At 34.6% G+C, this 26,410-nt stretch overlaps 1 protein-coding gene across 1 annotated transcript in view; it reads left to right on the plus strand.

The window, feature by feature from the left end:
- Window positions 1-2,598: 2,598 nt before the first annotated feature.
- The window catches only part of LOC102801409 (WD repeat-containing protein 81-like), a 32,920-nt gene continuing 9,108 nt past the window's right edge, over window positions 2,599-26,410 (plus strand). Inside the window, exons 1-20 of the mRNA XM_085505644.1 lie at window positions 2,599-2,814; window positions 4,438-4,580; window positions 6,329-6,497; window positions 6,638-7,660; window positions 7,956-8,183; window positions 8,654-8,734; window positions 8,772-9,653; window positions 9,883-10,007; window positions 10,708-10,879; window positions 11,383-11,561; window positions 11,748-13,075; window positions 13,425-13,579; window positions 13,851-13,970; window positions 14,402-14,672; window positions 14,793-14,957; window positions 16,577-16,700; window positions 18,533-18,684; window positions 22,827-22,977; window positions 23,477-23,544; window positions 24,194-24,253. Of these exons, the coding sequence (XP_085361770.1) occupies window positions 2,710-2,814; window positions 4,438-4,580; window positions 6,329-6,497; window positions 6,638-7,660; window positions 7,956-8,183; window positions 8,654-8,734; window positions 8,772-9,653; window positions 9,883-10,007; window positions 10,708-10,879; window positions 11,383-11,561; window positions 11,748-13,075; window positions 13,425-13,579; window positions 13,851-13,970; window positions 14,402-14,672; window positions 14,793-14,957; window positions 16,577-16,700; window positions 18,533-18,684; window positions 22,827-22,977; window positions 23,477-23,544; window positions 24,194-24,253 (5,701 nt within the window). The 5' untranslated portion in view covers window positions 2,599-2,709. The remainder of the gene's footprint in view (window positions 2,815-4,437; window positions 4,581-6,328; window positions 6,498-6,637; window positions 7,661-7,955; window positions 8,184-8,653; window positions 8,735-8,771; window positions 9,654-9,882; window positions 10,008-10,707; window positions 10,880-11,382; window positions 11,562-11,747; window positions 13,076-13,424; window positions 13,580-13,850; window positions 13,971-14,401; window positions 14,673-14,792; window positions 14,958-16,576; window positions 16,701-18,532; window positions 18,685-22,826; window positions 22,978-23,476; window positions 23,545-24,193; window positions 24,254-26,410) is intronic.

Below are 26,410 nucleotides of genomic sequence, written 5' to 3' on the forward strand. Positions count from 1 at the left end.
GTTTACGTGCTCGCTGTCTCAATATGGTGTTTTATGTGTTGGAGCAGAGGTCGGGCATATCTGGCATATACAACTGACAGGTCACATCACTTATCACACGCTGGGTTTGTGACGTTTGGTGTGACTGTTGTTGGGTTGAACATAACTTCCGTCGAGTATTTCCATCGTGCCAATGAACTTTAATCGCGCCAAATCAACTTGATGGGTACATGCGAGGGTGTGTTTCTATATATTCTTAAATGCAATCTTTGTGGTATTACTTTAATTATATTCCGATTCTGTATTCAGTCCTAAAAAAGTAAATTTGTAAATTCAAACATTAAAGATAATTTACAAATCGAGGTGAAAGACCCGCCAAAACACACCATTGCCTGGGAGTTAGTAAAACCACAACAATTTCCTATGTAAGCTATATGTGATATGATATGGCAAAGCGTTATGTATACAAACAGTTTGGTATAAGAAACCACACAGTGCAGTATTTACGAAACAATATGTACATAATATAAGAAAATCAAGCAACAATATTTGATGTTTTATGTAGAAAATACATAGTTGTACAAATATTAATATTACTTTTTTCTACATGTATTCAAAGTTCAACAAACATGTTATATGATATGCGTTAATAGTGACACATTTTAACATTTTAGTAGTTTACTTTTTTCACTTATAAATATTCTGGTTTTGTTATATTTAGTGTTATAGTTAGCGAGTATTTCAACTAAATTGCCGGTGTATCAATTACTGTTTCAGTGTGTTTTGTTTCAGCTCGGATTCGGTCTTAATCCCATCCAATATGAGATTATACACTGTATATCTCAGATATCATATTATTATTATAATAACCATTACTGTAGTCCCCTCATCAGATGTACCCTTTCTTGGAATAAATTAAACATACTCCTCCAATTTCATATAGAATTAATAACAAGATGAGATTTCTCGGGATGCTAGTGTCGTAATTTATGTAATCATTTCGTCAACTTAAGGATGGGTCACGTGTGTCTTGCTGGTGACTTTTGGTAATGTTTTTTTTTTTACAATGGTATCAAATCTGAGTGTAAACGAATTATATAGTGCGCATGTATGTGATTACTATCTGAGCTATATCTAACAGTCAGGTTATTTAATTAGACAATATCTATCCGGATACAAATGTCAGCAATAGATTGTCACACTCGTGTTCACAACTTGAAGTTGACTCAATCTCAGTGCACGATTTGTTCTACTTTTCTCAAAGCAAACTACTGTCAAACGATTTCCACTCGAATTTTGTGCTAAGAGCAAAATCAAAACCGATTTTATACAGATCTGCCTATTTTCTAGTTTTCAATTAGGACCCTTCAGACTTCAGCATTTTGTTGTTTCATGATAATTGCATTCAAGGATAAATTTGGTCAAAAATGTCGCGTCCGATTTGTTAACATTTCTCAAACTATAATTCAGACAAATTATAATTTTTTAAAAAAGAAGCAAACCAATTAAAAATAAAAACAAAAAGTTTGTTTCCCCTCAAAATACGTCTATAAAATCAAGTTTGATGTGGTGTTACAAACTGGCTTAGTTATGAATGAACTCGTTCAAACACACTCTCAAAACGATTTTGAAGAAAATGAGTATGTTGCAGCACTTGAAAGCTATCGTTGTATGTGGTCAAAGTTGGGTCAGGTTCTGTGTTTTATTCTGTTTTATTGGGACATATTTTAAAAATTGCATATCTTTTTCCTCGTTAAATAGCGAATGGTTTAGTGTATAATCATGATATAGAGACATTGATAAATATAAACAGATGTTGGATACACACTTTACGGCAGCATAAATCAAAGTCAAGGAACATGAAATGAACTATATACAGACATATGTGCTGTGAATAAGACGTCATTTATATCTGATGACCTCCTCATTAGCAACCCGATATTTTTACTCTGTCTACTAATCGTCCCTCTTTCAAGTTGAGGGCGATGGTTTGACTGCAATACCTGCCCCTAGTCTTGTGAATACGCTGTAAACTTGTTTTGAATAACAGAATATGATGATTAACAAAACAATTCGATTATATCATTTAGATTTAGATTTTTGCACTACATAGTCATTTTAGTTTTAATTTAAGTCAGATACTCTGTTTACGGGGTATTACAGACTGGGCCACACAGGATATTCACGTATATAGATCGTTATATAATAATGGCTCCCAAAGAAAGTGAGTCATCAACCAAAGCCATTTATCTACGTTAATAGTATCACTACAATCGATCCGATCACAAAAGGCTGATAATTGCCGTGAGGAATTCTATTCTTAGAAATGCATGGCCACGTTTGTATCGTCACTTCCGAGTCCTTATATGGTGATTCTGGAGGTGTATAATAATAAGATGGCTGATGATTTAAATCAACAATACAATTACTACAGATGAAGATGAGGTCATCATAATAAAAATGGCATTTTAATCACTAAATTTAGTAAAACTTTGATAATATTTTTGGGGTCAATTTATGCCATCGCCATCGACTCGGAAGTGTCCCACGAAAATGAATAAAAACAAAATATTTCTCAAAACATGTCGTAGATGGCGTTGCCGACATTGTATTTTCAATATGGCGACTGTCACTAGTGGGCGGATACACATCGAACAAGAGTTTATGAAAACTGATTTATCAACAAACGTGTTTCACAGCTAAAACGACGTCTAACCATCACCACACAACATGAGCGAAGACGTGGCAACAGTTTTATGTCAGGAGCTATGCATCCAACGAAAATACATAGAGATCACAGACAGTTCGGAAGGTTGCATTCTGGCGGTGGCTTTGGTAAGTGGTCGCCGATACTGATTATATATTTCACAATCGAATGCCTAGCTGGATTGGGTTAAAGGGGAGGGTGTCTATCCGTCAGTTCCTTGGTGGGTAGAGTTACATGTTATTAGAAATGACTACATTTCGAAAACACCAAACGATGATCTCTACGTTTGTTATTTCATTAATCATAACAATAACAGCATGCATTTCCGCCAAATGAAATTGTCATTCATTCAATAATAAATTTGAAACAAAAAATGTCAATGTCTCGTCATATTACACGTAATCACATGCTATCAGTAGAAGAGTGCAGACATACTAACCCCAAAGCTGATATAAATAGAGTATGTAAATAATGTTCACAAAAAAATGAATTTCCCAATATCGGCCATATAGACATCAAACTGTAGAATATGTAATTTCCAACTACAAAAACAGATGATTGTCAGATGTTCAAGTAAATATTAAGTTACTGTGAAGACCGTATCATTAAACATGAGTTGATATTAAAATTTGAAATTACCTGTCTACTTGTAGAATAAATGTGTGATGTATCCGGCAAGACAAATTATCACACTTCATTTGAAATGTAAATTTTATAAAATAAAGTTTATTCACCTGTCCACATTGACAGACATTTTCTACATTTACCTGTCCCAGCTAAAATCCACTTGTCTGGAACATGTGGACAGGCCTTTGACCCCTGTTAAACATTTGGCGATTATGTTCATAACTTGTTTTTGAATTGGAAAACATGAAATAGACATTGTATTTTATTGATTGATGTTGTTATTGCTACAATGTTACTGCTGTCAACTGATAGAAATTATATTTACATAGATGCAATAATCATTATTATTACATTGTACATATGTACTGCAGTTTATTTTAATTCATCCTGAAATCAAAATCGGTATTTCCACACCCTATATGCAAATGAGGTCTGAGAGCAAACAAAGTAGTGCCTTCAGGAGTAGTGTTTTTCAAAACATAGCAGAAATAAACAATATTTAGAAATGCGATATTTTTCCCTTGGGGTACATGAATATACTTGCCGAGTGAAATGAAATTTGAAAAACTGTAATGGTACTTTTAGGTAATCACTTTTTTTTGACTAAAACTAATTTGCATTATTACCCATGCATCCTGCTGTACTTTCACTCACTTCACTCATGAAAGTACGGTCACAGGATAAACCACATCTCTCGTGAAAATAACTTCCATACGCAATGAAAGGCACAGGGAGGGTGTGGGGATCTGTCATATTAATATTTATTATTATTAATGAGTTTAGGATTTTTGATTTCGTTGGCACCAAATATGCCCAAATATTTTGCAGAAAAAAAGGCCATTAATGACAAAAATATGTACAAATGGAGCTAAGGAACCATAACCATTGTAGTATCTGTTGGTGTTCATGCTACTTCTCTGCATATATGCCAGGGATATACATGTGATTGAAGCAAAACAGCCATCAGGTGACTCCAGAATTTTAGTGATTATACACTACGAGTTTTCACATACTGTTTTTTTATATCTTAACATTACAGCAAACATAGTTTGAAGTTTGCTTCCATAACACTTTCATGTCAAGAGGGTCATTGGTTGCTAAACAATGCATGTTGTCAATTTCAGATTGAAGATACTAAGTCTGTGAATCCCAAATTAAATGGTACGGTTATATCTGGCACTCCTGTTGTATTGCCACCTGTAAAACAATATCCAAGGAAGAAGGTTTATATTCAAGTAATCTCAAAGCAATATTGGGATAAACATGGGTAGGTTTTTATTTAATAAATAGAGCAATATTGGGATAAACATGGGTAGGTTTTTATTCAATAAATAGAGCAATATTGGAATAACCATGGGTAGGTGTTTATTCAATAAATATGGCAATATTGGAATAACCATGGGTAGGTGCTTATTCAATGAATGGGGCAATATTGGAATAACCATGGGTAGGTGTTTATTCAATAAATAGAGCAATATTGGAATAACCATAGGTAGGTACTTATTCAATAAATAGGGCAATATTGGAATAACCATGGCTAAGTGCTTACTCAATAAATATGGCAATATTGGAATAACCATGGGTAGGTGTTTATTCAATAAATAGGGCAATATTGGAATAACCATGGGTAGGTGTTTATTCAATAAATAGGGCAATATTGGAATAACCATGGGTAGGTGTTTATTCAATAAATAGGGCAATATTGGAATAACCATGGGTAGGTGTTTATTCAATAAATAGGGCAATATTGGAATAACTATGGGGTGATGTTAATTCAATATACAGAGGGAAATACTGTAATAACCATGGTTAAGTGTTTATCAAAATAATCATGGGTGGGTATTTAGTTTGTTTATTTAGCATTCTGTACTCTATGAGCGTACTCTACATTAACCATCAAATTCACGAGTGTGTTCATGTTTTTCTCTGATTTCAATGATAATCATGAACCAAATAAATATAAAGCTAGAAGTACTTCAAGAGCTATAATTGTTATAATGTTATGACAACATCTTTATCATATTACCAGTAATATAGCCTCCAGTTATTTTGTGACAAAAAAAAAAATTATAAAAATTTATTCCTAACTTTTTTAGTTACCGTTATCTTTTTATCGTTTTAGTAATTATTGAAAAACTTCCTGTTTCCATGGCAATGAGATCAAAATCTCTTCTAAACTCAAATTGATTATTAATTGGCTGAATCAATACATTCATCAAAATGTCATGAAAATACATTCTTAACTTTTGAGTTATTAAACTAAAAATTATTCCCAAAATTTCTGTTTCCATGGGAACCAGATACAGATTTTTTCCAAAATGTATTAAATATCTTGTTCTTTGTATCAAGGGCAACCCTTTCGAATAAGAATCCTTTCTGTGATTGCCATTTTCATGACAGCCAGCCAAATCTTCCATAACAATTTGATTATAAAAACAATCATTTTCTTTCAAATATAACTCTCACAAATTTCCAGTCATGCCGTTTTTTTGTTATCATTCTTCGGTTATACGTAATCCCAAATTGGAAAGATGTGACTATGAATATTTTTATGTGTCAACCAACGAAAAATGAGACAAAGCAGTAAAAACACATGCACTATCAATACACAGGGGTCAACTGACTTATGATCTGGGAATGAAGAATCCTTTCTAGGATTAATGTTTCCATGACAACCAGATCTGAATCCTTTTCTGAAAATGCCCCATTTGAATTCATCCTGAACTGTTTGGGTTACCATGCTAAATGACAGATAGACAAACAAACCAATGCTGGGAAAAACTAAACTTTTTTGCCAGAGGTAATTATAAATTTTGATGAAATATATAAAAAGAAACATAGACTAAAGTAACACTGATATGCAAAATGACAACAGTGAATTGTCATGTTAAACATGCATTCCATTTCTCAATAGAAAGAATTGACAATACAGATTCGTCTAAATTATGAATGTTAAGTAATTCAACCTACAGTACTGTTTGTCAGAAGTAAACATATTGATATTATTTGTTGTAGAATTGATGAGTGGTCGAGTGAAAAGTTACAATCATCCATAAATGAAGTAGAATCAGGTTTTCTGTCTACAATGGTTTCCGTAGCTCAACAAAACTACAATAGAATGTGGACTGAAACACAGAGAAAATATCTTCATTTGAGTCGGAAATATGAGGGAGATCATCAAAAGGTAATTGTGTGGACCATGTGGCAGAAGGTATGCCCTTTCCAGCTGTGAGACGTAAAGCATAAATTATTGTGACCTTTGAATTTAATCTATTTTTATGTTGGATTTTGTACATTTTCTTTATTTTTGTGTTTGAATCACAGAACTCAGTGGGTGATTTGAAGTGTATTGTTGAGAAGATATACGGTTGTAAAGTCATTCCCCTGAGGTTGTTGGACACCACTCATGCGATGAAAAACACCCATCCTAATATACTGAATGTATTAACTATCATGGAATCGCAACGCTACTTTTACATCGTACATCCATATTCTGAATATTCTGTGCACGATTTGGTGACTTTTAGTCCCTCTATAATTTCCAAATCACATGCAAAACCGTTGTTTATCATTTATCAAATAATACATATAATGCTACACTGTCATCGTCAAGGAGTGGCGTTGGGAGACGTCAGATTAAAGGACTTCATGATGAATGAGAAATTGTGGGTGCAGTTGACAGGGCCAAGGTGGAGACAGGTTCAGAATAGTGTTGGAGTTGCATCAAATAAAAATGTTAATACAGGAAATGATCATAATGACTTACCGGGACTGGTGCAGCAATGGGTACAAGGAAAGATCACCAGTTACAAATATTTAATGGTATTAAATTCGCTATCAGGAAGACGAACTGGAAATCCAAACTATCATCCCATACTGCCATGGGTCACAGACTTTGTTTCGCAGAGCGGGAATTATCGCGATTTGACAAAAACAAAGTTTCGACTCAATAAGGGGGAGCACCAATTAAACTTTATGTACAGTGCCAGTTCACAAAGTGTGCCACATCACTTTTCTGATTTACTGTCTGATATCACCTACCATGTGTATTTCGCTCGAAAGACTGAGAAATCTACTCTATGTAAATATGTACGGTCGTCTTGGGTTCCCAATGAATATCCATCCAGCATACAAAGAATTCAGGAATGGTCCCCGGAGGAATGTATTCCTGAGTTCTATAATGATCCCAGTATATTCAAATCTATTCATAATGACATGTCAGACCTTCAGGTTCCACCGTGGTGTGGGTCCGTGGATGAATTCTTGGTGAAACATCAAGAGTTGTTGGAAAGCGATCATGTATCAAGTCAATTACATCATTGGATCGATTTAACATTTGGATACAAGGTATGAATCTGGCATCTTGAATTGGTGTTATTTTGCAATCGCATATATACTATAGTGTAATTCACAAATGACGTCATGCACTAAGAAAAATTGTTTGATTCAAACAAACAAATGAGTGAACATAAAGAAAAAATAGTTGTTGCAGCATTATAATTTTGCAAGTGCTTTCTTTAAACTCTACGTACGTACGTACTCTACGTATAAATGGTGTTTTGTTGTAGTAACAGCTCAACTGCTACTACATCCCCTACTGTGGTAACGTGATGTGTTGTTTTCTATTTCCATTATATCACAGTTGAGTGGCAGCGCTGCAGTGAATGCCAAGAACGTTTGTTTACAATTGGTGGACCAACATATGTATCCACTGAATCATGGCGTTGTACAGTTATTTGACAAGCCACACCCACAGAGACTATCCTCGTCTGAATACGCTGGGTCTCTCAAAGCTCCTGCCATTATGAGACCTATACGCAATCAAACATTAAATCTGAAATCTTACGCGAATCAGAAACAAGTGGTTCCAGTGAGTGTACCAGTACTCGTATAACATTTAAAATGATGTCACTAAAAATTATGTCATGTGATTAATTACGTACTGTAAATGCATTAATTATTCACTGGGATTTAATTTCACTATTTTCACTGATACGTAAAGACCGAAAATCTACATGAACATGTAATATAACAATAAAATTCATTGTTTCCTTGACAAATTTGTGAAATTACAACACAGTGAATATGCCCAAAGCATCAAAATGGTGAAATTAAATGTCAGTGAAAATAACAAGTTTTACTGTGTGAAGATGTTTGATTCAGACTGACAACTAAACAACTAAAAGATCTGATACATGATTGTCAGCTCCATTTGTTGTAATACCTCGTAATCATGACAAAATCGATTGCACTTTACTGACGTAATCAGTATCAGACATATGTCATTGATAGCGTGTGGGTCAGCGTATATCTCACACTATGTCCGATTTCTGGTTATAGGGGACAGAAGAAACAGAAATTCTTGATACAGATACTGTTGTACCAACATGGCATGATGATCTGGATACCACACCCACACAGGTTAGTTTCATTGATCTGGATACCATATCTATACCAGTTACCAATAGTTTTAATAAACAAAGATACCATATCCATACCAGTTACCGGTAGTTTTAATAAACTGGATACCACACCTATACCAGTTACCGGTAGTTTTAATAAACAAGACACCATATCCATACCAGTTACCAGTAGTTTTAATAAACAAGATACCATATCCATACCAGTTACCGATAGTTTTAATAAACTGGATACCACATCTATACCAGTTACTGGTAGTTTTAATAAACAAGATACCATATCCATACCAGTTACCGGTAGTTTTAATAAACAAGATACCATATCCATACCAGTTACCGATAGTTTTAATAAACTGGATACCACATCTATACCAGTTACTGGTAGTTTTAATAAACAAGATACCATATCCATACCAGTTACCGGTAGTTTTAATAAACAAGATACCACATCCATACCAGTTACCGGTAGTTTTAATAAACAAGATACCATATCCATACCAATTACGGATAGTTTTAATAAACTGGATACCACATCTATACCAGTTACTGGTAGTTTTAATAAACAAGATACCATATCCATACCAGTTACCGGTAGTTTTAATAAACAAGATACCACATCCATACCAGTTACCGGTAGTTTTAATAAACAAGATACCATACCCATACCAGTTACCGGTAGTTTTAATAAACAAGATACCATATCCATACCAGTTACGGATAGTTTTAATAAACTGGATACCACATCTATACCAGTTACCGGTAGTTTTAATAAACAAGATACCATATCCATACCAGTTACGGATAGTTTTAATAAACTGGATACCACATCTATACCAGTTACGGATAGTTTTAATAAACAAGATACCATATCCATACCAGTTACCGATAGTTTTAATAAACAAGATACCATATCCATATCAGTACGGATAGTTTTAATAAACAAAATACCACATCTATACCAGTTACCGGTAGTTTTAATAAACAAAATACCATATCTATACCAGTTATCCATAGAAATTGTTGAACTAAAATCAGAACTAAAGTGATCTGGATACCTTGCCATGCAATTTACAGACTAATTCAAATAAAATAATTACATCATGCAAAGTATGCAAATTATTTTGAAGAAATAATTGTATTTTGCTGTAGTTTGATAGTGAACAAGAAACCATTGCGACAAGTAAGGACATGGAGGGCTTGGCAGATTTGAGTAGCTCGTTGGAATCCGATTCGTTTTCACAGAGGAACCCTATTAAGAGATTGTCCTTTTTCAGGTAATTATATATCAATTCACTGAAATATTATTTTCCTAAATGTAAGTTTGTTTAAGTATGGTCAGACATGTAAGATGTTAGCACACAAAATTACCACCTTCCGTAACATGTTTGAATACATCATGGTAAATGATGGTCGGCCATTTAAATTAAACTTCCTATGTTGCATAGGGATTTTGGAGCCATGGTTCAACATTGGCATATGAGAGAAAGCGATATTTTGATTTCAAACTGAACTATACTTGGTAGATTTCAAACTGAAATATGCTTGATTGATTTCAAGCTAAACTATAATTGTTTGATTTCAGACCAAACTACTTTCGGTAGATTTCAAACTAAACTATTCTTGATTGATTTCAAACCAAACTTTACTTGGTATAGATTTCAAAATCAACGTACACTCAACTTTATGTATTCAAATTATACTTGGCAGATTTTTAACCGAATTATTCTTGATCAATTTTAAACCAAACTTCACTTAGTTGGTTGGTTTCAAACCAAATCATACTTGGCTTATTTTAAACCGAACTTATACTTGGTTAATTTCGAAACACCTATTCACCTCAACAAGTTAGCAAGTATGAGTGTTATTAAAGTATGACTAGAATAGATGCAATAGACACCCATTCCAATTATGTCAGTATACATACAAGTGGTGTGCTTGCTTGTAAAACATGTATCGTATTCCTTATCTTATTAGTAGCCGAGGTCGTGGTGACACTGTTGTTGACTCTTCTCCGCTCCGACCTGAACAACAGACCATAACATTGCCTGAAGGGTATGATCCGTTACAGCAACTAAATCAACTAGAAATGTTGTATAATTTTTGTTCTACTAACATGAAGATGTTACCTAAGCAACCAGACAAAGAGGTATGATGCTTAGCTAGTTGTGTTATTGAACTATTTAATAAACTGGCAGAAAGCTGTAAAATAAAATGTGTCTGTAGTGGTAAGAACTGGAAACTGATACTGGTCAGTACAGTACATACAACCAAGGACGGAATAGCGTGTGCATTTCATTCATGCTGTGAGTCTGGTGATGCGTATCCGTAATACACTAGTATATGTCTCGTCTCGGTGACATGTTTCATTGTAATTACTGTGCATACCATCAACCACAATTGACGCTGAAACAACAAGCATTGCATATTAGCATGCTTGATATGACAAATGACGAACATTTCAATCCACAGTCGGCAAGTACAAGAAACAGTCTATTCTATCTTCCACTGCATACACATACTGCTATCCAAATCTATGCCCTCTAGCGGCAATATTAAGAAATGCTAAAAGGAAATGTAAAATTATCTCCCACTTGACAGATTGATTTGTGCACAAACTTTTGAGGTTTCTTATCTTCTGGCTTTGTTTAGTATGTTGCTGTTGACCAGTCTGCTGAGTTGATTGCCAGAGATATGCAGACATTAGGCTGTTTGATCGTTGAATTTGTACAAGCCAATAAACTAAGAATGCTGAATCCGCAAGCAGGTTTACAAGAACGATACAACATTATTCGCAAAGAATGTCAATCAAGTATTCAGAATTTACCAAGGTATTTATGTGTGAAAATAATTGTCTATTTTATAGTAACATTAAACATTGATGGAATGATAGATTCAAGTTACTATTATTGTTACAGCATAAATCTAATCTACTATGGCATTTTTGTGGAAAATTCATTATTAAATCTATTAAAATGTCCTTCTATAAGTTAGATATCATCATTTTTCACTCACAGACCAGTGCAATATAGTATTGAAGTACTACTACAACTTAATAATACTGCCAACAATGACAGCTTGCCACCGCCTTCTCCATCACAGTTACTCAATCCTTACACCAGTATCTTCCCGTTTCCCAAATATTTCGCGATGCTCTACGAATTCCTCTCAAAAATGCATCAACCGATGGAAGACCCATTGCTGAAAGTACACCTGGCATTGCAGTACATACCCAAACTGTTTGTCAAGATGAACCAGGAGGGTAAAGAATTGCTGCTTCCGTACATCACCGCTCTGTTTAGAGATAAAGACATTGCTCTACTTACAGTGCTGCATTTGTTTAATAAAGTGTCACGTTGTTTAGGTCCATCTATGACAGTTGAGCATCTCTTACCAGTGATTAAAGACTTATACAATATCGATAACTATTCATCCCCTATACACTTACGACTGTATCACCGCAGTTTTCTATCTCAGTTACTTGCTAGAATGGGACTCAGGGTATTTCTTAACCACATCCTGGATTTTCTTGTTGAGGCTGTGGCAGGACGGAAAGTGTGCCCAACATTTGTTGAAGCTGAGAAAACACATGAGATGACAGCGATTCACCGTAGCATTTCCGTAGGAGAGGATGCATTGAAAAATCTGGAGAATGAGGCCTTAAAAGATGATGATGGTGAAATTGATGACAGTGATGGTGATGATAATAATGATGATGATAATGATGATAATGATAATGATGATAATGATAATGATGAAGATGTGTACACTGATAAGAGACAAAGTGATAGCTGTAGTCTGGATCAAAGTTTCGGTAAGGAAGATGAAGAAGCCAAAGAAGATGGAACCAGTTGTGTAGACAGAATGTTTTCATTTCGTGATGCTAATGAAAGGAGAGGCTCTGATGATGTGATGGGGCAGAACAGTTGTGATGTGGACAAAATAAGTTTAGACAAATCTAGCCTTCATAGTATCGGAACTGATTCAAGTGAAATCAAGTCACAAGAAGTTGGTTACCATAGCAACAGTAGTGACGACATCAATGATGAAGATGGTAAAGAAGACCTCGTCGCTAATGATGGTAATGAAGAAGTAAAGCCTAAAATTGATGAAAAGATAGAATCATCAACGGCAACTCCTGACAACAAAATGAATATTTCAGCACTTGAGAAGCACAGCATCAGTCTCGTCAGTGGGCTGGGAATAGTGGAAGTTGCTATGGATAGCATATGGTGGATATCTCAAAAACTTGGACCAATATTAACTGCAAAATATTTATCCAGACAACTACTACGAGTACTTACTCTATGTTATATGGGTCCAGGACAACTTATAGCCATCAAAGGTATGACAAACAGATATTTTCATGTCATGTTTTTCAGTGCTGTTCAATATTATGCCTTGTAAATCTTGAACTGATAGAAGGAGGAATTATGTTCTAGTCTGATTTATTCATATTAATTTGCATAACTAAATCATTCTTGTTTAAGACAATTTCAAATGTTATTAATGTGTATAGTTACTATGGCAACAGTGTAGCAACTTGATAACACATTGCCTGTCTCTACAAACATACCAAAATTAATTTAAACAAAAATTCAGGAGGCATATCACGACGTACCGGTAAATTGGAATAATGCCAAACTCTTACCCAGTTAATTTGCATAATTGGTCACATGTTTTTACTCTCCTAGACAATGGTAAGGCAAAAGATGGTGAAATATACAATTGTATTGCTGTGTATGGAGACACAACTACCTTGCCTGTCTTACAATGCCTTGCTGATATTGCAATTAACTATGGCCAGTCATTTATATTAAACCAATATATTTCATTCATTAAACAAATTGTGAGTATTTTTGTTACCCCTCAGTATTTCGTTCTATGTGTATCATACTAAATAAACTATATTTTTAATGTTGTATTTTTGTACAGAATTTGTTTTCCAATTAATGAGTATTTCCCCGGAATGGATACTGTTAAGTGAGCATACAATTGTCATAATTATAGTATTGTAGGACATGTGCCATGCCATGAATACATCAAGATAGAATGCAGATTTCTTGGTCAATACAATGAAATTATGACCCGATATAACTGATTTACACTTGGTTTACTAGGTTCTATCTGCGAAATCTAAGGTCAATACTAAAGTGGAAGCTGGACTCATAGCCTCAATGGTGTTATTGAAATATATGCTGGTTTATTTATCAGACTCTATATTAATGAATTGTCTTAAGGTGAGTTGACAGTATAATGATATGATTGGCAATTGTATATGTATCCCTGGGTCTTATGACTTTGGTTTAATTTCTCCATCTCTACCATGATTTGGTAAAAAAGAATTTGTTTTGTTCATAATCATTGAAAACAATATAAATTACATTGCATGTTGGTTGTTTGTAAAAACACATTTTTCAATGAAAACACATTTTTCAATGAAAACACATTTTTCAATGAAAACACATTTTTCAATGAAAACACATTTTTCAATGAAAACACATTTTTCAATGAAAACACATTTTTCAATGAAAACACATTTTTCAATGAAAACACATTTTTGCAACATTTAAGTTCACACAAATTGCTTGTTGCAAAATTATAATTTCCACATACCACATTTTTATTTATTGAACACTTCAGTTTCATCCCTTTTTTTTTTCTCCCACAGAGTTTTTCTCAGAATATACTGCAACCTGTAATATGTATACTGTCGTCGCTCTGTATAAGTTTTCCTGGTGGCGGTCATGCAAGGTCGATATTATGTTACAAACTAGTCGATGTGATAACTGTGATAGCTGTACGCATAGGACGAGAGATGGCTCGAGAAAACATGACCGCATTACTCCAGCAATTTTTCTGTTGTTTTGATATTGTACACTGCCTCGATAAAGATCAAACGGGAAGTCCGTCAGTCCGAGAAGATAAGGCCCTGTTCAGAGGTAAATATATGGTGACTACCGTAGTAAGTAAACTATTTTAATGATAAATAAATTTAGGAGACATGAGTGATGCATTGTTTGAAACATAATTCTTTATAAACTTGGTATTTTATTTGATAGCGGAGTCAGAAAAACAGTCAAGTGTCGTGAGTAGCGTTGAGAGCAATGACAGCATGTATTGCGAAATACACATGGATAATACAACAAATACATATACCATTGGTATTCCAGTCAGACTAAAAGATATGAAAGGAGACGATGATCAGTTTGCAAGTACACCCAGAGGTTAGTTTCTGTTTACTGCTTTATACAAACTTGTACAATCACTGATAATAAAAAATGTCCAGAGATTCAAAAGATGCATGTCAATCAACTGTAGGAAACATACTGTTTTGTTAATGAGTAAAACATCTCTATCAATAGAATCATAGTTATCAATACTAATGTTATCATCATCTTTAATATCACACTGCTCACTGCAATCACATCACATTTACATTACAAGTCAATTTTTCCCATTCCATTAAACAATGAGATTTCATACAATATCATGGATTTATATAATGAGGGTATGCAAGTAATGTGATATGTGATGAAGTTTGCATGAAAATTGGAAAGGAGTAGCATGAATTGTGAGTTGATCATATGACAGATATGCATTTCCAGTTATACTAACACACATGGGTCTGTGTTGCTAGACAAGTGTACTAAGTTATTCGCAAAGCATTTTGTGTTTTTGAATACTATGATAATCTCGCCATTTCTGATTACACAATGGAATCTTTTCAAACTTATGCCACATTCTGTGAAGCTATATTGGTTAGAAATGCATTCTTTATTGACAAGCACATGAAATGCAATCTTCATTGAATATCATCAGTCATATGTCATGCTGTCACATACACACATGTGTAATCTGACACATGGCTATTACTCCAGTCTGAACCTGACTACGGCTGTCATCCGACACATGGCTATTGCTCCAGTCTAAATCTGACTACGACTGCCATCCGACGCATGGCTATTACTCCAGTCTGAACCTGACTACGGCTGTCATCCGACACATGGCTATTACTCCAGTCTGAACCTGACTACGGCTGTCATCCGACACATGGCTATTACTCCAGTCTGAACCTGACTACTGCTGTCATCCGACACATGGCTATTACTCCAGTCTGAACCTGACTAGTGCTGTCATCCGACACATGGCTATTACTCCAGCTATTGGGCTGAGCTTGTTGCACATTTTAAATATCACCAACCATTTTCCAGTGCATCTGAATGTTGGCAATCATTTTGACTTTCCATTTAATATATTCATACTATGCACTGATTCACCCAATTTGATTAAAATCTGATGTTGATGTAGTCTCTGGTTGCTTCAAATCTGAAATCATAGTTTTATGTACACGCCTCTAACTACATCTGACCAACTACATGGTATGCAAATTTCATTTTGCAGCTCTTCTCTGGCAAGATTTGTCAACCAATTAGAAAGCACTTCACTATTAAAAACAGTTTATGCTGTTCTAGTATTGATTACATTGGTTTGTTACCTAACATTTGATTGGCTGCTGATCCAGCAAAACTAGAATGTGATTCACATAGGTAGGTGGTCAGATGTAAATGGAGGCATTATACATATACAAGTGATTGTATATTCAAAATGATCATTGTCTCTACCTGTATATCAAATTTTAATCTGATTGGGATTTGCCTCTCTCCCAAATAGGAGATGAATCTGGATAAATACACAAATATTTCCCTCAATTGCTCATATTTGCATAATTATTTTTCTCATTCTATAGGAATGATCTCAGAGTGGAATTCTTCAATTTTGTCTCTTCTAAATCTCTAGTCTTGAGTTCACTTGATAATTGTTCAGTTCTTTCTGCCAATTGTAGGAGATTTCTTTGAAGGCATGGAATCAGGAATTGCCAGTGAGTCAGTCCGTGATGAATTGCAGCATGTGTTTACAGAACAAATGGCTTATTCAATATACATACCACTGTGTAGATTGGTTGGCAGGTGAGTAGACCACACTTAGTTGGTGACCATTATAAGAAGTAGAAATGGAAAAATACAACTGCAGTACTATAATAATTGTTTTCAATTAGAGCATTTTGTTACCTCTTGCTTAGGACAAAAAGCAGATAAAAGGAGGGCGTACTTGTGTTAGTCTCTATAGTGACAAAGATTTTGCAATTTTCACATGGCAACCATTTTGAATTGAAAAATATGGAGAATGTACAATTAATATTAAAACTGGTGATTAAAAACCCATCAGGGAACCCAATATTTTAGTATAGGTCATTATGTATATTCTTGTGCATTAATTCAACTGTACCCCAATACACGATTAGGTCAATTGGTTAACTTGTCCTTGTTTGCTCTGTTATACATTTATATATTTGTCCAATATTAGCCAAGCTTGCCAAGGAAAGATGTGTTCCTTAAAGTGCCGATGAAGTGCCCACAACACGTTTCTCATTTTCGATCTGTGTTCCTCTGAAATGTACATTTATTAAATTTTGTTTTTAAAAATTATAAATCATATTCAAGTAAATTTGAGACATTTTTTGTGTTGTAGCCATGCCCCCTGTCCTTGCGCAGTCAACTGATTTTCTGACTCTCTCTGAAAAAGTGCCCCACCAAACGCCTAAATATGAGATATACTTGTACAATACTTCGTCATTTAATAATATATATATTTTGGAAAAGGGTTTTAGTAAAGGTTGTTTTCACAACAAATATATTTTAAAATGATTGAATGGGATGGGCCTCTCCTAACACGACCATATACAGTGCCAATTATACTGCAAATTCTTTTATTTACGAAAGTTCTGTAAGCTCAGTATCCACACATTTTAAAGAACAAGACTCCGGACCTGCACATCGTTGCGGTGGATTTCCCTAGTGACGAGATCACCTGAGCGATGGTCAAATGAGAATTCACGCAGCACTTCCATGCCACCAACTGTTTTTAATTTTGCTGTCTGCACATTTCTGAATTATTTGATAATTAGATGACCCTCATTTTTTTGGTCTATATGTATAATAATTCGTAGACTAAGAATCCGGACTCCATAAAGAGCTGAAGTAACTAGATGTTTTTCGACTAAGTAATTTTAATGCAATGTCGCAGCTATGACAATCATGTTTAGTTAATCATACAGGTGTTTGGTAATATAGAAATGTGAAGTTTAATTATATGTTGTTCTCATTTATTTTAATGAATCAAACGTTGTTCTTGTGAATACAGTATATTAGGTCATTTATTATTTCTTCATGTCACTGATCATTGTAATTCAATGCTTTTAATTTTAAAACATTTTATTTTGAATCATTTTTGAATGTGGATGGGGTCCAGCGCAACTTTCCCGTAAGGCTGTTGACCTTAGTGTCCAGCTATGCTAGAATTGACAGATATGGCATCTGACTCAACCCTATACTGACAATCTTGATAATATGTGTTCATTATAGTACAATCTTCTTTGATGAATAAGTACATGTGGGTCAATTTAGTCAAACCATAAACCATTATAATAATCAATCACTAATAATTGATTTTGGACAAGCAAATAGCAAGCATTTTATTAGCACTTTAACAAAGTACATATAAGACCACATCCTCTATTGAACATCTTGCATTAAATAATTATGACATCTTGGTGTTTTAAATTTGTTAGTTCCCGGACTACCTTGCATTGTATTGTATTGTGATGGTCAGGTCATGAGATGAAATAATATTAATGATAGCCAACTGTGCCATGCTGATAAAAAAATACCTGATTCCATGTTTAATATGTATAAAGTAATTATTATCATTAATAAGAGTGATTTATTTATACTCATTTCAGTATACATATGGAGCACATTTTGTATAATCACGATCTTATATGGAAATTATCGAGTTCTTATGAAGTTTCCATGGCAGCACAAATCAGTCAAAATCAAGACAACTTGACAGACAGTCAAAGAACCTTAGAAGCAGAGCAGGGTGATTCAGATGGTATGTTGTACAGTAACAAAGTACTGATTTATGACTTCTTCAATACACACTATGGTGTCTATGTTTTGTTCAAAACAGAAATGTATCCTCATTTTTTCCAGGATACATAAGTATGTATCTGGTGTCCCCTTCTGAAAATTGATACTTAGCCTTGATAACTCATGCAAATATGCTGCATTTTTTGCTATATTTATAATTATAGTAGTGTTATCAGACATATTGAAAATTGACAAAATGGAATTATAGAAACTTATCCCAATATAGGTACCATTTTATAATGGAAAAAGTTTTACAAAACACCAGCATAGCACCCCTTAACTTTCAGTGTAATATCATAATGGCCTACCTAACTTTTTATATCTTTTTTTTTATATATAGCAGTAGTTAAAGCGTTGTTTTAATGAATGTTTTATGAAGCCAGCCTCTCTTGTCACTATCATGTTTCAAACATTGCATTACCTCATCATGACTATATATGGGCAAGGTCATCTTCCAGACGAAGGTCGCCCATTATCTAGTTTATTGAAAATAAAAGTGCTATCATGGAAATGATAGATATAAGTTAACTTTATCGCTATGTCTGCCCTCAATTTACATGAACTTTGACCTTACTGGAAAAATGATCCTTTGAATGGCTATAAAATAGGTCTGTAATTAGAGTGCTAGTGCTGTGACATTAAGAAGAATGGTTTATATTACATCTTTACAATCTTACTTTTCAATTATTGCAGTTTATTATTTAATAAATCATACTATTGTCTCACATGAAATGCTCCTATTTCTTATTGAATCAATAATTATATTTCCTTTGATGACATTTTTTTGTGCTGGGGAATTGATCATCAAAAACATTGTATTTTGTATCATATGGACATCTGAGATGATGGAGAAAGTTGTTCATACATGTAGGTGATATCCCTCAACAATTAGATTTGATTTTTTCGGGATACCTCAATTGACTTAATAATTAATATTAACCACATCATTTGCATAATAATTAACACATTTTCAGCTGTACATTCCTCTTATACCGGTATATCAAGAACCACCCAACATATTTCAGAAATATGAGACTTAGTTCATTGTGCTCTTGAGCAATCCATATACATGATTAGTTTAGGGTTTAAATCTGTGCATATTAATTACCTGATTTACATAAATTAGCCAATGTTTTGCTTTTCCACATATTTCAATGAGACTTAGTGTAGGTGCTCTGAGGTACCGGTAGTCCACGGATTTGATTAGTTTGTGATTAGTTTGTGCATCTTAAATATTCAATTTCCATAATAATTAGTCAATTTTAGGCTTCTGCACTGATGTTTCACAAACAAACACAAACCACAGATGTACAATTCAATTTATTTTTCTTATTATAATATTTATATATATCATTAGTATTAGTTAGTATTTTGTGGATGAGATTGCTTTTTGATTGTGCATCAAAAAGAGCAGAGCTATATTAGCTAAGAGGTTTCTTGTTTAATAGTCTATACTTACACTTCTAATTAATTTTAACTATTTCCTTTTTTTATATCATGCCTTGAACACCCTTGGAACACCGAAGTTCTACAATTTTGGTTTCTATGACTCGGGTTTAGCCTACTAGAGTGATACAGCATCTGTGATTGGATATTTCAGGTAGTTAGCCTACTAGAGTGGTACAACACCTGTGATTGAATGTGTTTCAGTTAATTAGCCTACTAGAGTGGTACAACATCTGTGATTGGATATTTCAGGTAGTTAGCCTACTAGAGTGGTACAACACCTGTAATTGGATGTGTTTCAGTTAATTAGCCTACTAGAGTGGTACAACATCTGTGATTGGATATTTCAGGTAGTTAGCCTACTAGAGTGGTACAACACCTGTGATTGGATGTGTTTCAGTTAATTAGCCTACTAGAGTGGTACAACATCTGTGATTGGATGTTTCAGGTAGTTAGCCTACTAGAGTGGTACAACACCTGTGATTGGATGTGTTTCAGGTAGTTAGCCTACTAAAGTGGTACAACACCTGTGATTGGATATGTTTCAGGTAGTTAGCCTACTAAAGTGGTACAACATCTGTGATTGGATGTGTTTCAGGTAGTTAGCCTACTAAAGTGGTACAACACCTGTGATTGGATGTGTTTCAGGTAGTTAGCCTACTAGAGTGGTACAACACCTGTGATTGGATGTGTTTCAGTTAATTAGCCTACTAGAGTGGTACAACACCTGTGATTGGATGTGTTTCAGGTAGTTAGCCTACTAGAGTGGTACAACACCTGTGATTGGATATGTTCCAGGTAGTTAGCCTACTAGGGTGGTACAACACCTGTGATTGGATGTGTTTTAGGTTGTTAGCCTACTAGAGTGGTACAACACCTGTGATTGGATATGTTCCAGGTAGTTAGCCTACTAGGGTGGTACAACACCTGTGATTGGATGTGTTTTAGATTGTTAGCCTACTAGAGTGGTACAACACCTGTGATTGGATATGTTCCAGGTTGTTAGCCTACTAGGGTGGTACAACACCTGTGATTGGATGTGTTTTAGGTTGTTAGCCTACTAGAGTGGTACAACACCTGTGATTGGATGTGTGTCAGGTACATGTAGTGAGCCAACTAGAGCGGTACAACCCCTGTGATTGGATATGTTCCAGGTAGTTAGCCTACTAGGGTGGTACAACACCTGTGATTAGATGTGTTTTAGGTTGTTAGCCTACTAAAGTGATACAATACCTGTGATTGGATATTTCAGGTAGTTAGCCTACTAGAGTGGTACAACACCTGTGATTGGATGGGTTTCAGGTAGCTGGCATACTAAAGTGGTACAACACCTGTGATTGGATGGGTTTCAGGTAGTTAGCCTACTAAAGTGGTACAACACCTGTGATTGGATATTTTTCAGTTAATTAGCCTAATAGAGTGGTACAACACCTGTGACCTGATGTGTTTCAGATAGTGAGCCTACTAGAGCGGTACAACCCCTGTGATTGGATGTGTTTCAGGTACATGTAGTGAGCCAACTAGAGCGGTACAACCCCTGTGATTGGATATGTTTCAGGTAGTTAGCCTACTAGAGTGGTACAACACTTGTGATTGGATGTGTTTCAGGTAGTTAGCCTACTAGAGTGGTACAACCCCTGTGATTGGATGTGTTTCAGGTAGTTAGCTTACCAGAATGGTACAACACCTGTGATTGGATATGTTTCCGGTAGTTAGCCAACTAGAATGACTGCCTGGGATTGGATGTAGAATGATGACATTATATGAGAAAACAAACATGCACATTCAGTAATCACTGGGGATGCATATGCATGGACGTGATCAACCTTATTTTTTCAGAGAAGGTTGTCAACTTGTATTTGATTTTTTCAGGTGCAACAAGGCAGACATCTTGGTTTATTGATATTGAGAAGTCAGGTAGACGTTCGACACTTCATTTAGATGTACTTTATATTCTTTTTCTGTTTGCATGGTTTTTATCATTAAATCTTTTTGTGTTTTTCCTTTTCTTAGTACTCAATACTGTACTACATTGTGTATTTGTGGTTGTCACAAACAAAAATCTTCACAGGCAGAATATTTTGGTCAAAAAATATCATGATTGTTCGATTGTTCCATTGTTGCTTCAGAACCAGTGTTATTTAAAAAGACACTGGCACATTTGCTATGGGTTCCATACCATGTTATATTTGATATGGCTTCCGTAATTTACATAACAACATATACACACATGGATGTTGTTGTCTAAGTGTGTTCATGATGACCATATTAATTACTCATATTATTTTTAGAGCGTTGATTGTTTAAGCATGCATTTTTAGAGCAGAAATATTTATGCACTTTTTTTCAGTATATTCATAAATCACATGTTTTGTTTAAGCTGACCAATCACAGTGAAGCACTCAGTCATGTGATATACATTGAGAGATAAGAATGTTTTGATTCTCATTATTGCTACTGCTGTCTTTTTTTGCCGGGGCTAAACTTCACAGAACAACTGAGACAGGATTTATTTGATCATGACAGCATGCTTACCCTTGATTGGGAAAGTTTAAACGATTCAGGACTTAGCGCAGACACATGAACATTAGTACAAAGGAGAATCTTTAATAAACAATGATCAACAATAAAACAGTATATTTTCTATATTGTTTTAAGGAGAGTCCTCTGAAGACATTGTCAGCGGTCAGTTTGGTAGTAATGTGGCAATGGTTGGTAATAGAATACAAATATCATCATTACAACATGAACAGTATACTAAGCATCAGGTTGCTGCAACTCCCATGGAAGACAGCATCAAAACTAAATGGTCAGATATATTTTAGATTTTACAAAGGAGTGATATTGTTAAAGATGAGATGGGTTTATTAATGTTTTGAGACATTATGAGACATGGAAAATAATTTGAATAATACATATCGTAGTCATTTCAATGGTTTCAGCATATCTCAATGTTGTCAGTCGTCTCTTTTTATTTGATCATACGTCATTTACTAGTTTTCCAGACTGTGCCTTTGACACACATCCCTTCCCCAGACAAGTCCAACTACAAGTTTGTGAATTTTAGTCCCAGTTTATCTGAGGAAAATATCATTAATATAATATACAGACTATAAGCGAATTATGCTCTTATAGTTACCAACTATGTTGGTTTGAAAATGTTCAAAATGGTGGTGAACTCCACTAATTCAGGGAAACATTTCTAGTCACCTCTTCTAGTCACATTTTTGTCGCATTTACAAATATTTAGGTGGTTATGTTTGACAGTAATGAAAATGCTATTAAACGTCTTTGTGTGTGTTTCACAGTGATGACTTAGGAAAAAGTGAACGAACCCTGCGTGGCAACTGGCTGAGTTATTGGGAACATTGTCTGGGTGAGTAGTGTCACCGTAGTGTGAAAAAATTTCCATACTAAATAGCACATTACAGCTATTCTTCAGATCTTTGTTACCTGTGATTGTGTGAGTTTATTTTGTTGTAATCTCAGCAAGTGTCATTTGATCCAAGCTCTTGGTCCTATTACGTACAGGATTTTTTTTTTGACTATTTTGACTTTGGCTCTTCCTCTATCATACATTGATATCTATATATATTCTAAAAATCTGGCCCAGAGAGTTATACTTGTTATTGACAACACAGAAATATTTCCAAACTATCAATACATAATTTATGTTTACAAACAACTTTTGTCATAGTGTTGGGGAGAAAAAACATCAAGATTTTACAGCATTCCGAATGATTTTTATAACATGTACCGTTACTCCCAAACAAAGCATTGAATTCAAAAGTCTATATTGTATATCCTACATACAGTGTGTGTGTGTGTGTGTGTGTGTGTGTGTGTGTGTGTGTGTGTGTGTGTGTGTGTGTGCGTGTGCGTGTGTGTGTGTGTGTGTGTGTGTGTGTGTGTGTGTGTGTGTGTGTGTGTGTGTGTGTGTGGGAGGGGTGATGGGAAAGCGACAGGTGTGGTGATTATACAAAACAAAGACAGTAATCTTATGATAGCCGTGTGTTTATTTACAGGTACAAGTGAGAGAGCAAGGGATTTTAATATTCATCAGATTAAACTGTCTACCTACTGTGGTACGTATGTTTAACATAATTTAAATACTGCAATATGTATCGGTATGTGTAACATACAGTACTCATTTTGCTCAATCTTCTGTTTTTAACTTTTAACGATAGATAAAAGCTTTATTCCAAATTTTACATTTATAATTTGGTGTTTTTATTATACCGAATAAATAAACACAGCCTAAATAGAACACCAGAGTCTGTAGTGTAGTATAAAACACTTTGTTTTTGCATGCATAATATAACATAGTATCCAGTACTGTAGTAGCTAGACACTAACAATTATTCACAAGGCTCAGGAATTATGTGTCATTTGTTTACTAATTAAGTATGTGAACATATCTTTTAATAATGCTTTTTCCTGAACTAAATTGAAGTGTGTCGTACATGTGAATGGTCAGAAAGGATACAAAGATTGTAAGAAAAAGAGAAAAAGTTGTCAAAAAAGGGGGTAGGTAGCTTGGTCACAAATGCACATGAATGAGGGCCTATTTTTGGCATAGCTATACAAAGTGCAACCTAGCCTCTTCCACTTGCATTGGAGACTGTATGTGGAATCAGAACAAGGTGCATTCCGCTTCCGCTATGAACAAATATGCAGCTGACGTCATGTTGTTGTTTGTAAATACTACATGTGTGCAAAATAAAAAATTGAGTCACCGAATATTCATTATTGACTCAAAGCCAATGAGTTTGATTCAGCACCACTCTTGTACATGAGGTACAATTTATATATTGTAACAATCATAATGATTCAGTGAAGACCTTTGCTACTGGAAATCATCACAGGTCTGATTCACATAATTGTCTCATGTTTCTCAGTTATGTAAACTGATTCACTGTACAGACTGTATACAATTAATTAGAGGTCAAATCCAATGCCTTGTAAAGGTATAGACACTTTTTGTTATTGAGTGAATAAATTTGAAACCTTGACTGAGTTGACATTGATGATTAGATGGCAAGATAAGCATTCAATTTTTATCAAATGTGCATCAGTGATTAGCTGAAATTTGGTTGGAACATGACCTAGATCAAAGAACTAAATTTGGCCCAAAATAACATTGATTCGGATAAAATAGTGATTGGTAAAAATGGTTATTATTGGGAAGACTTCTTTAAGCCCTAACTCCAACACTCCACCACCAGTGTATTTTTATATGCCCTTCCAGATAACTACACTTCTTGAAGAGGGGGGGGGGTTTACTCCATATATAGATTTATTTCCAGCTGCTTTGGCATTTATATCAAGGTAAAAAATGAATACCAGTAATTGAAATAAACCTATGCAAAGATAGTGAGACAACCATGTTTGAATCACTGTGACCTCTTTAGGGACTGGCCATTTTTCTGGGGGGGGGTCGATTTTATTGAGTGCAGAAAAAAATTACATCGTTTAAACAGACACAATATTCAAGTTCATGAACTTTCAAAATTCAAAACTTTTTTCCCCCACAAAATGTAAAGTTGATTGTATTTTTTAATTGTTAACAAACAAACAACAATGCTTGCACTCAAATAGTTTTCTTCTTTGAATAACTCAACTCATCAGAATGTATTATACCAAAGAAGGTAGCAATAAATTTGTATGATATATTTGAAATAAAATTTATTAATAAAATATATCAAAACAACAGTAAATAACATAACCTGGTATATGAGCTATTTGTAACTCCTAAATGTCAATATCTCCTGCACCACCTCAACAAAAGAAGGAGAAAGAATATAGAGACTTTATCTGGTTGGACATTATTGAAATGGTTAACTAAAAGATGATGATATCTGAGCTTGACAAATACATGCAACATAACAGTTTGATAGATATACAACAGGTTCTACAGAGGATGATTCAAAGATTGATTGTTTAAGAAATTGGGAGTCATAATTCTGAAGATGAAAAAACTGACACCATTCAGGATGTCTATATCACCAGATCAAAAAGGACAGCAAGAACCTGGAGACAAGTCACAAAACATTAACTTTAACTCTGGTAAACCAAGTAGTAGTAAACCAAAGAAAATGACCAGTCCCTTAGTTTAGGCCTGGCAAATATGTGTGCGATTACATATATGTCTGATATTTTTTCACATTTCACCCAATTCTCACGAAATATGAACAAATACGCAGATACTGGTCTCAAGGTGATGTCAATCTGTGCGTGCATGG

This window comes from Saccoglossus kowalevskii, chromosome 2 (assembly GCF_978046115.1).
Source record: "Saccoglossus kowalevskii chromosome 2, keSacKowa6.1, whole genome shotgun sequence".
NCBI lineage: Eukaryota > Metazoa > Hemichordata > Enteropneusta > Harrimaniidae > Saccoglossus > Saccoglossus kowalevskii.